Source organism: Candoia aspera, chromosome 2, assembly GCF_035149785.1.
Source record: "Candoia aspera isolate rCanAsp1 chromosome 2, rCanAsp1.hap2, whole genome shotgun sequence".
In the NCBI taxonomy this organism is placed as follows: Eukaryota; Metazoa; Chordata; class Lepidosauria; order Squamata; family Boidae; genus Candoia; species Candoia aspera.
In genome coordinates this window covers 80,001,539-80,019,884 of record NC_086154.1, presented here as the reverse complement: position 1 = coordinate 80,019,884, position 18,346 = coordinate 80,001,539, and the positions used below count along the sequence as shown (strand labels likewise).

At 39.5% G+C, this 18,346-nt stretch overlaps 1 protein-coding gene across 1 annotated transcript in view; it reads right to left on the bottom strand.

Annotated features, from left to right (window-relative positions):
• Positions 1 to 18,346, bottom strand: part of FSTL4 (follistatin like 4) — a 455,036-nt gene that overhangs the window by 29,279 nt on the left and 407,411 nt on the right. The window contains exon 7 of the mRNA XM_063292323.1: positions 10,558 to 10,678. Coding sequence (XP_063148393.1) covers positions 10,558 to 10,678 — 121 coding nt within the window. The remainder of the gene's footprint in view (positions 1 to 10,557; positions 10,679 to 18,346) is intronic.

Below are 18,346 nucleotides of genomic sequence, written 5' to 3'. Positions count from 1 at the left end.
CATATATTTCAGCCCTGAGTCTACAGATCTTTGAATGATATTGGAATTTTAACAGTGGTACATTTTTAGTGTTGCTGTGAGCTTGCTTTCTCTTTCTTTCTTTCTTTTCTTTCTTTCTTTCTTTCTTTCTTTCTTTCTCAAACTTTATCAATGCCCATCTCCCCCACACGGGGGGGGGGACTCTGGGCGGTTTACAATACAACAGGATTAAAATTCAGAACAATTACAAATACAATAATACAATAAAAATAGAGATATGATAGAATCTAAATGGCTAAAAGATTTTAATCAGTCTGTGAGTGTAATGGGTCCATCAAAGATAACTTCAGGGCTCTAGCCATCCCCAGGTATGATTGTTCCCCCTCCCATTCCAAGCCTGCTGACAAAACCAGGTTTTTAAACTTTTTTGAAAGTCCAGGAGTGAGGGGGCCTGTTTCACCTCTGGGGGAAGGGCGGGAGCTACAGCAGAGAAGGCCCGCTTCCAAGACCCCGCTAGATGGAATTCTTTTATAGATGGGGCCCGTAACATGCCCTCCCTGCATGACTGGATGGGGTGGGTCGATGTAATAGGGATGAGATGGTCCCTCAGACATTAGTTCATCAGTGATACTAGTGAGTACATATCAATGGCTCCGCATCAGGCTGGAAGATATTAGAGAGTGGTATAGCAAAGGGCTTTAAGTCCTGTGCTGTTCAACATATTTATATATGACTTGAATGAGGAGCAGAAAATATGATTATCAAATCTGCAGATGACACAAAGATGGAGGGGGGATGGAAAACACTTTAGAGCAGTGTTTTCAACTTCAGCAACTTTAAGAAGTATGGACTTCAATTCCCAGAATTCCCCCTGCTGCTGGGGAATTCTGGGAGCTGAAGTCCACATATCTTAAAGTTGCTGAGGTTGAGACATGCTGCTTTAGGGTATAGCATTCAGGATTCAGGAACAATGGTCAGAAACCAGGAAGATGAATTCCAACACAGGCAATTACAAGTCTAATATTTGGGTAAGATGCAAATGCATGACTATAAGAAGGGTCAAAACATCCAGGGTAGCAGTACAATGAAAAAAGATTGTATGTTTTTTGGTGGAGCAGAAAGTGAACATCAGGCCAAAGTGATGTCTCTACAAAGGAGGCGAATGCATTTCCAGGCTGATCAGCAGAAGTACAGTGTCACGATTAAGAGAAGGCACCATCCTTCCCTCTTCTGCATTGGTCAGGACACACCTAGAATATTGCATCCAGTACTGGGCACTGCAGTTTAGAAAGGACATTGACAAAGTGTAGCATATCCATACAGCAACCAAGATGATAAGGGGCCTATAAGGAAAAATGTACGCACTGACTATATTTAGTTTGGAGAAAAGAAGACCTGATAGCTTTCTTCAAGTGTTTGCAATACTATCATGGGAAAGACTGGGCAGGATTGTCCAGAGCTGTTTCAGAAGACATCAGACTTAAATGACAAGGAAGTAGATTTCAGATGGAAATCAAGATAAATTTCCTAACAGTAAGAGCTGTTCAACAATGGAACAAATTGCCTTGCGTTCAAACATCCATCTGTCATGGATGATGTAGTGGGGAATTCCTTCACTGGGCAGCAGATTGGATGAAATTATCTGGAATGTCCCTTCCATTCCCTGTTTTGATGAGCAATTTAAGGATTGACAAATCTGTCTATTCTATTTTTTACCACTTTGTGAGCCTTTCAAGTCCATGTTCTTCTCGTCCGATTTTCATAGTGTTTTATAAATTTGGGGGTTAGTCTGCGTGAAAATGGTATATCCATTTCTATATGTATTCTGTATTTCTCTCTGTAACATTCTTCTCTAACATGCAAAGACAACCAGTAGAAGGCAGCAAAGAGTTAGAATATTCTGTATCTCTTTCCTGCCATTTATTGGTCATCTAGATTTTTGCAGACCACACCTGGTACTTCAAATTTAAGATATATTCAGTCTTATACATTTACAGTGATAGATGGATGGATAGATGATAGATTGAGTTACTTTTATTGTAAATCACTAAGATAACATTTGTTACTGGGTGGTAAACGTGTGTTGTAAATGAATCAGAAATTTATATAATTCCTATTTGGTAAAAATGAACTCCTCAAGTTCATTCAAATTAGTAGAGTTTTAATTTCATCTTCCAAGAGAGCATTGTACATCTTTCCTTATCTTGTTTTCACCTACCCTTTAAAAAATATTTGATTTTGATTATCTAGTCTAGCTAGTTCATGACAAAGTCATGCTTACAATTACTTTGTAATAACTTGGAATGAATGATTGTACAAAAATATTTTTGATTAAAAATAAATTGTAGGCAATCATTATATTTAAAGAATTATAAGATGGAGAACTGGGAATTCATGGTGAACTGGAATGTTTTTTTCCCCCCTGACTGTTCATATAAACACTAAAGTATCTTTCCTATGCCTAAGAGTCATGCAAAAGACATGCAAAAACAAGTAAATTATGATGTAATAATGACAATGACAATACTACTAATAAATAAAGTTAATATTATACCTATAGTACATTGGTACAGAGGGGAACATGAACAAGAACTAGGCATCAGGGGGTCAACATCATATTTTGTTTTGTTTATTGGTGCCTGACTTTACCCTTTAGATCCTGCTGTCAAACTGCCCAACTCTTATCTAGGGAGTAAGAATCAATCTTTTTTTACATAATTTTTCATTATTCTAACCTTACATTCACATATCAAATATTCATTAATGTCATCCCTACTAGATAGACCAGACCAGGAAATCAGCTCCACAGGAAGACTAGAACTACCCTTTAATATTAATATAATAACAGAACCTTGCAAGTTTCTGCTGTACCTCTCCCCCCACCCCCCCACCCCCCATACTTCAGTGAATCAAGGAGGCACCTAAATGTTATCTCATTGCTCTGGACTTTGAAAATGTTTCAGCCCTTTGCCTATGTAACAGTTCTTGCATATTTCTGTCACAGTTATCTTCTCTACTCTCTACAATTAATCACTTGTCTTGTAGTAAAGAGTGCAGAATGCAGAGGAGTACATAGTAAAGAACATGGTAAATATTTATTTATTATTTAATTAAATTTATGTCACTGCCCATCTCCCCCAACGGGGGACTCTGGGCGGTTTACAATAAAATGTACAAAGCATGGCCAAAATGTGAGGTTCTTCCAGCCGTATATTAAACAGCTTATTTTTCTGATTTCAGCGGTCACATGTGGTACTTTCAAAACCACCAAAACTCCAATACATGTACCACACAAGACAATTATTACATGAGGAACTAATGTTGGGACTTTGCTTTGAAGTGTCCCAGAGATACGAAATGGTATGAAAATGGTTAAAATAAAATAAATGAATAATAGTTAGGGCTCTTCTACAAAACATGCTCTGAATAGAGAATGTTCATTTACCTCCCATGTATTTTGGGGGGATTCCCTCCCCTTTCTCCCACTTTCATAGTAAATTAGCTGAGATGTTGATGGAAACTTTTTCTCTCCATTTTTTTAACTGCTGAAAAGCCTTAGGTTTTTCCTTATTACATGTGTAATAAGGAAAGCCTTATGTATAATAAGGCTTACGTGTAATATAATAAAGCCTTATGTGTAATAAGAAAAACCTTATGTTTTTCCTTATTACATGTGTTGGGGCTGTCATTTTTGCTCTACAAGCTTGAGGACTTGAAGAGTTGTGATATGTATATTAAAGTATTTAGTGTTTCTTATCTGGTATGCACTTATAATTAAGGGCAATACAAGAACTATTTTGTGTCAGTATCAGTATCAGTATCAGTATCAGTATCAGTATCAGTATCTACTGGAGAGCCATTTTGGTGTAGTGGTTAAGGCACCAGGCTAGAAACCAGGAGATGGTGAGTTCTAGTCCTGCCTTAGGCACAAAGCCAGCTGGCTTACCTTGAGCCAGTCATTCTCTCTCAGCCCTAGGAAGGAGGGAAGGGCAAACCACTTCCGAAAACTGCATGGGCTTGAAGGCACAACATAAAATAAATTAGTATATTATTACCAGTAGTATATAGATAATATAGTACAAACCAACTGAATCATTTTTCTACATTATTTATATTGACAGATCAGTCATTTGCCTTTAATGTTTTGATTTTTGAGGAGGGAAAAAAGGGAGGTGTTTTTCACCTTACTGCTCTTCTAAATGCTAGATTGTTGTATATTATAGTGTTCATATATTATAGTATTCAAAATAGACACCTATTACTAGAAAACACTCCTAGAGGATCTGTGAAATTGGATTGAGGAGCCAATGGCAACCATTTTCATGGAAAATGTGATGATTTATGTTGGCTTATTGTAAAGTGCAGAAACCAAAGAAAATGATTCCTTGCATTAAGGAGTTTTTGGTTTGCAAAATATCCGTTTTCATAGCCGGTTACTGTTTTATGAGACTCTTTACCAAGGAAGAGCATTCTGTTAGAAAAGATAAATGGTTTTTCTTTCACTAAACATGATGTTTAAAATAAAAACCTCTGGTGTGATATGATCACATAATCGTAAGAGGAAAGGAATGTTACTTTTCTTTCTGACTTTGATTAAGCAGACAGGCAAGCTGGGCACATTGAACTAAATTCATTCCCTCTGACAGAAATACTCTGAGAGACTGCTGAATTCAGTTTTACTATTTACAGAATGGTACTGGTTAAACTTACATCAAGCAAGATTTCCTGTATTTCATTTCATGCTCAGTTTCCAAAATGCTTATACCCTTTCAATGTTATACTGCAGAATATTTGCAATATGTACCCTTTCTTTCTGGCTATGTTATTAGCCTTGGGTCACACAGATAGAAGCCACAAGGCCCCAGCAGAACAGCCTTCCTGACAGAGACAATGCATGGGATTTCTCCCTCATGATTTAGGTATTCTGATATTGATGGAACAACCTTGGAAATGCACTTATTGTGCCAGTTTCTATGTAGCTAAAATCACTCTGGGAAAACACCTTAGGATGATACATTTTGTCTTCTAAAAAATGAAGGTTTTATGATTTATGAAACAGCTGGGCTATATGATATGTCCATTATATTATACTGGCTCTTAATCATAATAGAAATATGGTTGTTGGACCAACTTTCTTAGTTAGGTTGGAGATATTGACTAAAACTCAAGATGATAGAGATTTCTTCAACTGGAATTAATGATGAAGAGATTTGTCCTGAGTGTTTTAATGGAAAAGTTATTAGATCAAGAAAGGTAGCCTGCCATTCAAATCTCAGTCACCCCCAAATTCACCTAAACATTCATATATAGAAAAGAACAATGCTGTCTGAGTCAAAGAACAAATTGTGAGCTGAAAGTGCAGTGATGTTGTGAGGTCTAGGGTAACAAGGCATGTGGCTTGTGTCTTATGGTCTATATATCTCTCCTATCAGAGAAGCTTGCATGGACACCTAATCAGCCAGCTTTTTACTAATTCCAAGATATATGGAGGAAAGAATCACACCTTTGTCTCAACAAAGTTTCAACAAAGAGAGATTTGCTTGGACATATAGTTTATGACATATAGTCACATATGCTAAATGACTGATGCTGTAATCCTATACTCCATGATTTGGAAATAAGATACATTGAATTATATGGGACTTCTAAGTTGTCATGATGACACTATTAGATACCTAGAGCAAGACAGAAGTACCCAAGGTAGTTTGTGTATTTGTGTATGAAATTCTGTGACAGAAGAGAATTTCCCTAGAATTATGGAGTTTAAAGATCTAGTGTTAAAAGAGAAAGAATGGCCATTGTATTTAATTATTGTTAGCATTTGGTATCACCATTTGAGGATCACAATGGTCAGGATACAGAATGTAAAACATTCTGGTCTGAAAATGTGGAGAACCACCACCAGTCCCTGTAAACAATTCTGAGATAAATGGATTGCTATTCTAATGTAAAATATTGTCATTTCTTATATAAATTGTATTTATTTTACCTGTTGCAAGGAGGGGACCAAACAATTTCCAAAAGGTTTCCAGAACAGGCAGGTTTTGGCAGCTTTCCTAATGTCAACAGGACTGATGCTTTGGGATCTTCTGCAAAGTGCCAGTTTGCATGATGCAATTTATAAATATACTGTATATAAAAAAGCTGAGATTCATCTTCTGAATCCTAATGATCTTTTTAACAGTTACATGCATTGTAATATATTTAAGACTATATTTTAATAGTCACATGAATTTTTATGTAAACTATCCTAGTCCACTTAGTGAAGCTTATCTTCTTGTTTAGCATTTTACTTGGATATTTAGCCTCTATCTTTCATCCTAGAGAGGCATCTGAGCCATTATCCCATAATAGCTAAAACATAAATTACAAGAGATCCCAGAAGAATGTCTTGCACTGCGAGGCATTGGCTTTTGAAGGCGAAACAGCTTTTCCTTACCTATTACACTTTGATCTGTTTCCCCAATAACTTGTTGCCAGAATATGTTATCACTGAAGTGAAAAAAAGAGATATGTGGAATGTAGTGAAACACAATAAGAACTGGAACAAGCCACTTTAGGAGGAAATCTCAAGAGGAAACCGAAATCCTCCATGCAGCATAAGACAAATAACTTCCACAGCAAATAGCATTCTCTCAAAACTGATGTCCACTCACTTGGTATATTTGCTAGCACTTTGTGGTTGTTTGGGCACATTAGAAGGCAAATGAAGAAGAATATTGGTGCAATAAGACTTCAGTTTAACTAATCAGTATTCAGTTAAATAGCAAATGGAATTTTACAGATACATAAAATGGCAAGTGGGATTTTATGCATGCATAAAATGTTGAACAGATATTATCTATCCTAACAGAACTCTGCTAAACTGAGGTCCAGGAAACTGAGACTGTACTGTAATGGTTTCCCTTTATAAGAAGATGCCTCAAAGAGCTCACTTCCCTTTTCATCTACAAAGCCACAGCCCTTACTGTTGGAAGGTTAACACTGGACATACAGAAATCAAGATCTCACTGAACCAGAAATAATCCGTATTTGAACTGAATATAACCTCTCTGCAGGATTGCCCAGCACATTCTCTTTTCTGGTGATTATGATGGATAATGAACTTAATGGGCCATATGATAAACCATATAATGAATACTTAGTCTATTCAAGTACATGCAGCCTATCTGAATGCACAGGTGCATGCAGAAACAACCATAGGCCAAAGACTGGGGAAGGATCAAAGTATGACTGATGGAAAAAATACCAAGAATCAGAACATGAACTTCCAGGATCAAGAACCAGACGAAGTTTGAGGACAAAGATCCTGAGAGGGAAGTAGGTAAGTTCTCTATGTCTTCCTCCTCCCAAACCTGACAGGACTGTGCTCCAGGTTTCCCAGCCAGCCAGCTTGTTTAGGCAGAGCAGGAGAAATGTGAGGCTTAATTCTAATTGTACTGAAAATACTAGGACTCAAGCACCTAATGAAAATTTTTTTTATTGATTCCCTTTTAATAGAACTTAATGTGCATAATTATAGTTTATGGATGAAAAGTTGTCTCACGTTTTTATGTGAACATATACATACTTAGTTTAATAGGACTCAGGCACAAAATTATAGTACATCAAACCAGTTCTAAGCAGAAGCATGGCCTGTGAGTTTAGGATTGCAGCTGAGGCCTCTTAACTAATTAAGCCCTTAAAATAGTTTTAATTCTATAATTATGTACTATCTCAACAATATTTTAAAAAGGCAGTTAAATACAGGGAAAAAACCCTACTCTCTTAAGTACTTATTCTTTTACCATACACACTCAGGAGGGTTACCAAGTTATTTCTCTTTATGTATGCACTTCTCTCAGTACAAAAACCAGGACCAAATTCTCTAACTTTTTATTATCAAGAATGTCATCCATCTCAAAGGAATTCTTTATGTGGAAGATTTGTTCTGTCAGTCTTACATTCCAAACCATTGTACTTCTCAAGGTTTCAATTTAACTTTAGGTAAATTATATTACTTAGGGCAGATTCCTGAATTTGTCACATCCAGGGGAAGAGAAAGGTCAATCTTATTTGAAACCTTAGAAGATCATGGTACCACAGTTTCAGAGCTCCTGTCTCATTGGTGGTGTTTTGACTCTATTTTAAGATATCTTGGTACATTCTGATTATTAACTACTTGGATATTTCTCATTTTGAAGATAACATGATAAATCATTTTGGGAACCTACTGTTTTCTAGCGTAGATAATAGCCATGAATATAGGAGTTTGGGCAGAAGTCCTGAGACCCACTTTCTTTCACTTCCTTCCTATTATTCCATCCACTGTGCCAAATGGGCTACACTAAAAATGAGCTGTACCAAATTCAGAAGTCTCATTACCTTTGTATCTTATACTAATTCTCTCAGTCTTTTTTCATAAACACAAGGGTGAATCAACCTAGGCTGATCATCCTGTTTTGAATGGGACAGTCTCTTTTTTTTAACATTTCCAGACTGTCCCATCATTTTAATATAAATGTCCATTTTGTCCTGTTTTCTTAAAAACTGTACTTAAAAATTTGAAAGTTCCCGTGAACTTGTCAGAATGCAGTCTGACTTTGAGTGGAAGGAGGGGGAGCTCAGCAGAAATGGCGGGAAAAAAGCCACAGAGCTCAACCTGGCGGGAAACCTAAAAAGAAAAAAAAAACAGGATCAGCTGATAGGCGGTGATCAAAGGGCAAGCCGATTGGCTCCTGCCTTGAAATGGCAGGAAGAAAAGAACATAAAAGCATGGCCAGAGGAGGAACAGCTTGTCACGGACAACCATCCACTAGACTCTCCAGCCCAGCCTTGACTCTCGCAAATGAAGGAATCTGAAGATTCCCAGCCCAAGAAAACTGGAGAAGTTCCTGCCTGCTGATCCAGCCCGTTGCCCAGCCCTGCCCTGTTTTGCCATCCCAATGTCCTGTTTTTAACCCCGTCCCATTTTGCCATCCCAATGTCCTCTTTTTGTCTCAAGGAAATATAGTCAGCCTAGAATCAATCACACTTTAATATTTGTATTCATTCCTTTGCCATGTGTGTGCATGACCAGACCTATGCTTATAATACATATTCAAAACAGAACTTTTTAAAGCAGACACTCACCAGCCACCATTCTCATTCTTTCTTAAGTCCCTGAATGGGTCAATCTTCTGTACATTCTCTATGATGCACTGGACCCTTATTGTTATTGCTCAAATATGTCTGTGACTTTGTATTGTTACTCAGATACATTGGACTGCCTGTAAAATGCTATCATTTTAGCAGACTGGAGTTAATTCTGGAAAATGTGGTAAAGCAAATAGCAGAAAAGCCTAATCCTGACTCTAGTGTCTTTTGTTGTGAAAAAGGCATAATAGCCTCATTTTGTTTCCACCTAACCATTCCTGTCAACTAGTCATTTTTTCCTTTGAATCACATTCTTCAGAACATGCCACATTTCCCCCCAGAACCCATCTTTAATTATTTCATTATCATCATTCACAGGAGCACCATACAACTATCGCAATCTATAAATTCCTACTTCCATACACCTACAACTAGCTAGATGACATCAGCTCATGCTTCTACAGATTTTTTTTAGCCAATTCATTCATAGTTACATCTAGATCTTCATACCCCATCCATGTATTCATCTAGCTCACTCTGGAGGATCAGACCACCTTTATTTGGATCTAATACATCTTTCCCCTTTATTTTTATTTTATTCATTTAGTGTATTAATTCATGCTGTTCTACCACTTACTCTTCTTACATTTCAAGTCATAGTTGTCTGTTTGCCACTATCATCACCAGATGGGCCCAAAGATATTGCCTTCTTATGCCCATCTTGGCTTTAGTCAATTGGGTCTTCTACATTATGCTTTTTAGTAAGATAGAGAAATATAGATTAGGTTATCAACCTTAATGATACCTTTGCCAACAGGAAGGAGACAATATGGGTCAGTTAAGGCACATTTTGGCCAGTTTGCCACCACTGCAATTAAAAGTGAGTTTTACTCTAAGTGTGCTAGCACTATTCTATGCAAGCTAGAAGCAGATGCAGATTATATTTCTAGTTCCCCTTTGAATATGGAGCGCAAAAGCATGAAATACTCTGAGCTGCTTGAAAGCTTGCTGCATTGCTTCACCACCCCCCTCAATTATTCTGCTGGAATAATGCACAGAAAAGAGTTATGCTGAGCCCTCAAGCAGTTGTGGCTGCTTCACCCCCTCACAAAATGGACCAAGAGATCTGTGCATGCTGCATGCCTTCTCTCCTGAGCAAAGTGCCTCATTGAAAGACCTTGTTACACAGCCATTTATTTACCTTCCTTATTCCACATTTTAATAACTCTCACTTCCTAAGATGTTTGTTACAGTAACAAAAGAATAATATTTTTAAAAGACTAACAAATGCATACACATCCTATATTTCTTCTTGTGTTTTTGTATCCTCCTCTAGAGAAATTAACCAGATGTATTTTCCATTTATAACTAATACTGAAATGATACAATATAGTGGGCTTTTTTGCTACTTTTGTAAGAAAAACAGTAATGTTCAGCGAATTGTCATATGTGCCATTTACTAACCATTCACCTGAAGAATGTGGGTCTGATACAATTCTTCATAGCCATAGGCATGACACGTGTAATTGCCCATGTGAATAGTTGTTACCTTGGTTATGTAGAGAGAGTCATCTTCTCCAAAATCCTGCAAATAAACAGAAAGAGGGTGGGGGGAGGAGAAACCTATCATTTAGCAAATATGTCTGAAATGCTGCAAGAAGCTAAGCTAACACCGGTTGTTTTGACAGTTGCTCTTCTCTGAATTGTGACAATAGTATTTTTAATATGTATAGATTCACTGGACGAAATGCAAATACAAAAATGAGAATTATTGCAACTAAATATCAGTTTCTGATTTCAGGAAAAAGCATACGCACATAAAATTCAATACTCTGGGTCTATAATTAAAGATCTGACGAATTACAAGGCAGACTACTCTGGGGGATGGCTTTATTCTATGGAGACTGCTAATAAAAGCTCCATGCATTATCTACTAAATGAAATACTTAAACCGGCCTTCAGTTATCTGGAAAACACTTTTGTAAATGGGTTTTTCCACCCCTTTCTCCCTCCCCAAATTAGTAATGGAATAGGGATAAGAAAGCTATTTCTTTTTTAAAAACTTCTGATTTTTAATTACCTATATTATGGCTTATCTCATTTGGGGAAAAAAAAAACCCTTTTCCTTACTTGGGTTGCTTATTGTATAATTTGTAATGATAATTCTGCTTGAGAAATTGAAATATTTGTGAGATTTCAAAATATGGGTATGTTGGCGTTATCACATTGTTCCAAATGATGCTATACAAGCCTCTATATTGATGAGTAAACACAGGCAGCAGCTGTTTTTCTGCTTTCATTAGTATGCAGGAATTGGCTGTGCTGAATTGCTTATTCTTTTATACACAACCCACAATGATACGTTTAAAAACCATACTTAATTAGCTTAAAGGATGATCTTCTGTTTTTAATTAGCTTACGGTATGACACGTGCAAAATATACCCTTTATGTACAGAGCTTCCACACTGAAATAGAAAATATTTCTATTATATAATGAACAATAAAATATCAGACACAAAATAATAACAGTGTTTTACTTCCCAGTTCCAGGAAAGGGATCCAGGATTTCCAGAACATACATACATACATACATACATACATATATATATAGAATTATAGGACGTTAGACCTGAAAAAGACCTTAGTAGCCATTTAGTTCTATCTCCTTGGTCAATGACAGAATCCTGCAATTCCATCATCACTGACAAATGGCCAACCTTTGTTTAAACATCTCCCCAAATCAGAGTCCACCATCTCCCAGTGCTGATATAGTCAGTTTATATGATCAATGATCTTAAATAACTATTCTCTTCAGTTTGTGAAGCTTTTTTCATTTTTATTTAATTATTGTATATTGATAGCATTTATATACCACCCATATCACCAAATTCCAGGTGGAATAAAGCCTTTTGAAAAGGGACTGTTATTGGCATTATGCAACTTCCTGTACCATGCTTGTTCCCAGCTTCCCCTAACTGCATTGCCACATTGGGAGGAATGTGCATTTTGAAATGTAAGTTTTGGATCCTATTAGTCTGGAAAGTTCAAATATAGTTGGCTGATTTTCAGATATAGACTGCCAAAGAGTTTGTCTCTTCATGCAGCTATTCACTTTGTTTATTTCTTTGCTTATTTTTTGGTAACATCCATTTTCCTGCCCTTTCTACCTGTTGATTCCAGTCCTGTTCTCTGGAAAAACAGAAAACACAGTATGCCCACATAACAATAGGCTTCTGGGTGCAATACAAGGTACTGGTTGACATCTTTAAAGCCCTACATATACAGTCTGGGCCCAGGCTACATGTGGGAACACCTCACCCCAATGATTTCTACCTGTATCACCTGATCTGGCAGAGTGAGCATGCTCCAGGTCCTCTGGGCGAGACAATCTCACCTTGTGGGCCCTAGGAAGTGGGCCTGATTTGTCATGTTGCCTGCTCTATGGAACAGCCTCCCCCCAAGATACAAACAACCTCAACCTTACTGGACTTTCAGAAAGCAATGAAAACCTGGTTCTTCCCCCAGGCATTGGGACCAGGTTGTTAATTTGGGTGGTGATGTATGGCGAATGTTATGCTTTTAATGAGAGGGCCTCTACCTGGATTTTTCTTTGTTTTATTGCTGATGTTTTCTATGGTATGTTCACTACCCAGAGTTTTGTCAGATAAATAGGCAGCCTTCCAAATTTGATAAACAAACAAACAACTCTGTTCTTTCATCAGTGTGAGAACCCTTCCAATATTTGAAGGTAACTACCTTGCCTTCCCCTAAATCTTCTGATCTCCAGACTAAATGTACACAAATTCTTCAACTGTTCCCTGAGGTCCAGTTTCCAGAACCTCCCTCTCCACAATGTGATCATTGAACTAGATAGTTAACATGGGTTAATGTGGGTTGGATCTGCCAGATACCTTCTGGGACATTTATGATAGTAGGTAAAATTTAAAAGAGATATTGTAACTTTTCATAAGTTACATCAGGGACATCACTGCCAAGCGACTGGGAAAACTGGATGCTGAAAATAAGTCTGTGGAACCTGATTTGTTAAGCCATCATCATATGTGAGACTAAATGAGGTTTTTACAGCTTACCTATTTTTTATTTTTATTTATTTATTTAATTAAAATAATTTATTTTTAAAACATGAGTCAAAAAAGATAAGCATCTCAATTGTTATCTTAGGCCTCAGAGTTGTTACTGAATAATCTTTGATTATTTTTTCAAAAAGCATAGGAAATTATCAAATAGACATAAAAAGCTTATCATAAAGCATACTACAGATGATCGCAAAATTATACTTAAATAGAATATTATAGGGAGAGACCGTAATATATGTTTATCAATGGGTAAGTGGGACAAATATATATATACACACACACACACACACATACATATACATACATACATACATATATAATACATATATAAATTATATATATAAAATCCCTTCTCACCCATATGGGTGGTATGTGTCTTCCTCATCCTCAGGTCTCTCTACTGTTTGAGGGTTCTGCACAGTATCTTAACTGTTCCTAGCACTGCACTCTTCTGGACAGAGAGCTCTGATGTTGTTCCTGGGATCTATTGGACCCACTGTCCCAGCTTGGGAGCCACAGCCCCAAGGGCTCCTTCTACCACTGGGATCACTTTGGCCTTCACTTTCCACATCCTCTCTAGTTCCACCATTAGGTCCTGGTACTTCTCCAGCTTCTCATACTTCTTCCTGATGTTGCTGTCACTTGGCACTGCTACATCTATCACCACCGCTGTCTTCTGTACTTGTCTACTACCACGATGTCTGGTTGCGTGGCCAGTACCTGCCTGTCTGTCTGGATCTGGAAGTCCCACAAGATGTTAGCCCTGTCATTCTCCACAAACTTCTGGGGAATCTCCCATCTGGACTTGGGTGGGTTTAGCCCATACCCTGTGCAGATGTTCCTGTACACAATGCCAGCTACTTGGTTGTGCCATTCAGTGTATGCTGTTCCTGCCTGCATCTTACAGCCTGCCACTGTGTGTTGGACTGTCTCTGAGGCCTCTCTGAACAGTCTGCACCTTGGGTCCTGACTAGTGTGGTAGATCACTGCTTCTATGGATCTGCTGCTTAGTGCCTGTTCTTGTGCTGCTAAGATCAGTGCCTCAGTGCTGTCTTTTAGTCCAGCCATTTCCAGCCACTGGCAGGATTTCCCAGTGTCAGCCACCTCAGCTATCTGTCGATGGTACATCCCACGCAGGGTCTTGTCTTGCGATGGCAATTCCTCTGCTTGATCTTCCTCCCATGTCTGCTGCTGCCTTAGGCATTCTCTCAACAGCCCATCTTTAGGTACCATCTTACTGATGTACTCCTGGATGCTCTGGGTCTCATCCAGGACAGTGGCTTTGACACTCACTAGACCCCACCCTCCCTCTTTCCACCTGATGTACAGTCTCTGGTTGTTGGACTTGGAGTGGAAGCCTCCATTCATTGTGAGGAGCTTCCGGGTCTTCACTCTGGCAGCTTCCATGTCCTCCTTTGGCCAGCTCACTATACCGGCAGGGTATCTGATGACTGGCAGGGCATATATGTTGATGGTGTGGATCTTGTTCTTCCCACTGAGCTGCCTCTTCAGGACCTGTCTGATCCTTTGGTGGTACTTGGATGTTGCTGTCTTCCTTGCCTCCTCATCATGGTTCCCATGTGTCTGTGGGATACCAAGGTACTTGTAGCTGGTCTGTATGTCTGCTATGTGGCCTGCTGGTAGTTCCATCCCATCAGTCTTAACTACCTTCCCTCTCTTTACTACCATCCAGACACACCTCTCCAGTTCGAATGATCCCAATGCCCTCACTGTAGATTCGTGTCAGGTGGATCAGTGAGTCTGTCTCATTCACTCTTAGCATTCAGCTTGATGTCATCCATGTAGAGGAGGTGGCTGATGGTAGTTCTACTCTTGAACTTGTATCCGTATCCAGATCTTGTGATAATCTGGCTGAGGGGGTTCAAGCCCATGCAGAACAGCAGTGGGGACAGTGCATCACCTTGGTATATGCCACACTTTTATTTATTTATTTAATCAAATTTGTCACTGCCCATATCCTCCAATCAGAGGGACTCTGGGCGGTTTACAATAATAATCAATAAAATAATAAATTTACAATAAATTTACAACATATAAAAATACAATATTTAAACCATTTACCAATAAACAATAATTATAGATAAAAATAGTCCAAATGGCAGATAATAACTCAATCCTTGTATGTGATGAGCACACTAGGGCACTAGCCATGATGACTCCCCTCCCTACCCCAAGCCAGGTGGCAGAAACAGGTCTTCAAATTCCTCCAAAAGGCCAGGAGCGATGCGGCTAACCTCACCTCCAGGGGCAAGATCTTCCAGATGGTGGGAGCTACTGCAGAGAAGGCATGATTCCTGGACCCCGCCAGATGGAATTCTCTTACCAATGGGGTCCACAATACGCCCTTGCTGCATGATCGGGTGGGACTGGTTGACATGACAGGAAGTGGCCACTTGTTGGCCACTTGTGCAAGCTGCCTTGAGTTGACTTTCAGTGTTGTCTTCCACAGTCCCATTGAGTTCTTGAGGAAGGTCCTAAGTGTCCTGTTGACTTTGTATAGTGCCAGGCATTCACAGAACCATGTGTGTGGCATTGAGTCATAGGCTTTCCTGTAGTCAATCTAGGCTGTGCTCAGATTGGTCTGTCTAGACCTTGAGTCTCGGGCAACTGCTTTATCTATAAGCAACTGGTGGTTGGACCCTCCAGTGTTGTTCCCAATGCCCTTCTGAGCTGTGCTTGTGTACTGGCCTATATGGTCCTGCAGCTTGGTGGCTATGATGCCTGATAGGACTTTCCGTGTTGTGGGGAGGCAGGTTATTGGCCAGTAGTTGGATGGAGCTGTTCCCTTGTTGGGGTCTTTCATGATCAGCACTGTCCTGCCTTGTGTTAGCCAATCTGGGTGGGAGCCTGCTGCTAGCAGCTGGTTCATCTGTGCTGCTAAATGTTCATGCACTGCTGTTAGTTTCTTTAGCCAGTAGGTGTGGATCTTGTCCAGGCCAGGTGATGTCCAGCTCTTCATGTTCTTGACCCACTTTTGGATCTGCTACTGTGATGGTGACTGGTTCCTGCTCTGGGAGATTTCTTTGGTCTCCTCTCAGGTCCTGCAGCCACTTTGCACTGGTGTTATGTGTCTTCTCTTTCTCCCATATGTTCTTCCAGTACTGCTCCATTTCTGCTGTTGATGGCTCTGCTGTTCCTGTGTTGTTGCACTGCAGTTGGGAGTACACCTTGGATGGTTCTTTGGAGAACAGGGCATTTATCTTCTTGACCTCTGCTTCTCTAGTGTCTCTCCTTAGCCTGGTAGCCAGTGCTGTGAGCCTTTGTTTAGCAGTCTCTAGGACTTCAGATGGAGTCAGGCCCTTGTATTTTTCAGTAGCCAAGTCTTATCCATACCCTTCTATAGTTCTACCAGCTGACTAACTTCTCTCCAAGTTGCCTTGATCTTAGCCTCCAACCTCATTTTCCAGGGGGGTATGTACTCCTGTTCTTCTTGATCATGTAGCCAAGCAACCCCAGGATTACAGTGGCTGTAGTGTATACTAGTTCATTGGTTTGAGTTATAGTGGTAGTAGGGATTGTTGTGAGGGCTCTGTTGGCATCTTCTAGCATGCTATCTGATGGTGCTTCTCCACTGAGCCTTGGTAATCGGTCTCGAGAGTTGACTGTAGCTAGTTTATCCATGATCTTTTGCCTCATATCAGCTGCTGTGCTCTGTAATGGAGGGGTGGCAGGGATGTTCCAGCTTCAGGTGTTGGCTGCACCTCCAGTTGTTCTTCTGGGGTCTGGGATATAATGTGTAGTTGGTCTATCTCAAGTTGTGAGAGCAGCTTCCTCTTCACTATGTTGAAGCATTGGGTAACTAGCTGTTTCTCACTTAGTGTGGATGCAGGTCTTCTGTCCATCCATAGTTCCCTCATACGTTTCATATATCCCCTCATTAGGTCTGCTGTTGTAGTAGCATTCCATCAATTCCAGGTTCTCTTGTCTCGTCCAGGTATGGTTTGTTCCAGTAGCCCACTTATCGTCAGATTGCTTTGGTTCCCCAACGTCTGGCGCAGACCTTGTTAATCCGGGTGACGTCCGAGCCAGCATGACTCTCTTAGTTTGTGTCACTCTCATATTTGAGGTAGGCAGGTAAAGCGTTAGGGGGTCTTTGCCCAAGGCCCCCTACTGGTAAGATAGGTACAGCTGGGATTTGAACCCCAGTCTCCCACTCCAAAGGCGGTGATTTAACCACTACGCTATTCAGCTGCTGTATATACATGTGTATATATGTGTGTGTGTCCATGTGTATATATATACACACTGTATGTGTGCGTGTGTGTGTATAATTTTAAAAAAAATGTTCTAGTCCATGTTTTATCATGGCAAAATGACTTCTATATTTTTAACTTTCTTATTTTTTTACTCTTAGTGATGTTCCATTAATGAGGATAAGAATAATTCTGCATTATTATAAAAGGCTTAATTCCTAAGCCTCTCAGGAATTTATTAAATAGCTTACAAGTTCTTCAGAACTCCTAAAAACAGAGCAAATCCCAATTTTGTTTCAGTTGTGGAAATGTTGAAAATACTGTATTGCAAAGTATATGAGAAAAAAGAATGGAGAGGCTATGAATACCACACTTGGTCTCCATGTCATGTACAAATGCTAGTCTCCATTCCTCTCATCTAAGAAGTAGCGTACTCACTGGGAAGGTCTGCATGGACTACGTGATTGCTTGAACAACTCAGCATATAAATAAATACAAATACAAATACAAATAATATAAATTGTTCTGGACAATTTTCGTCCAGTCTCCCACCTTCCCTTTTTGGGGAAGGTAGTTGAGAAAGTGGTGGCTTTGCAGCTCCAGAGGGTCCTGGAGAAAATGGATTATCTGGACCCCTTTCAGTCAGGTTTCAGGCCAAGTTATGGGACAGAAATGGCATTGGTAGCACTTATGGATGATCTCTGGCAGGAGCAGGATGGTGGCAGTGCATCCATCCTTGCTCTCCTTGCTCTCTCAGCAGCTTTTGATACCATCGACCATGGTATCCTTTTGGGATGGCTCAGAGAGTTGGGGGTGGGCAGTGTGGTTTTACGCTGGTTCACCTCCTTCCTCCAGGGCCGGTCCCAGTCGGTGGTGATAGGGAGCGAGGGATCTGACCCTCAGTCCCTTCTTTGTGGGGTGCCATAGGGTTTGGTACTCTC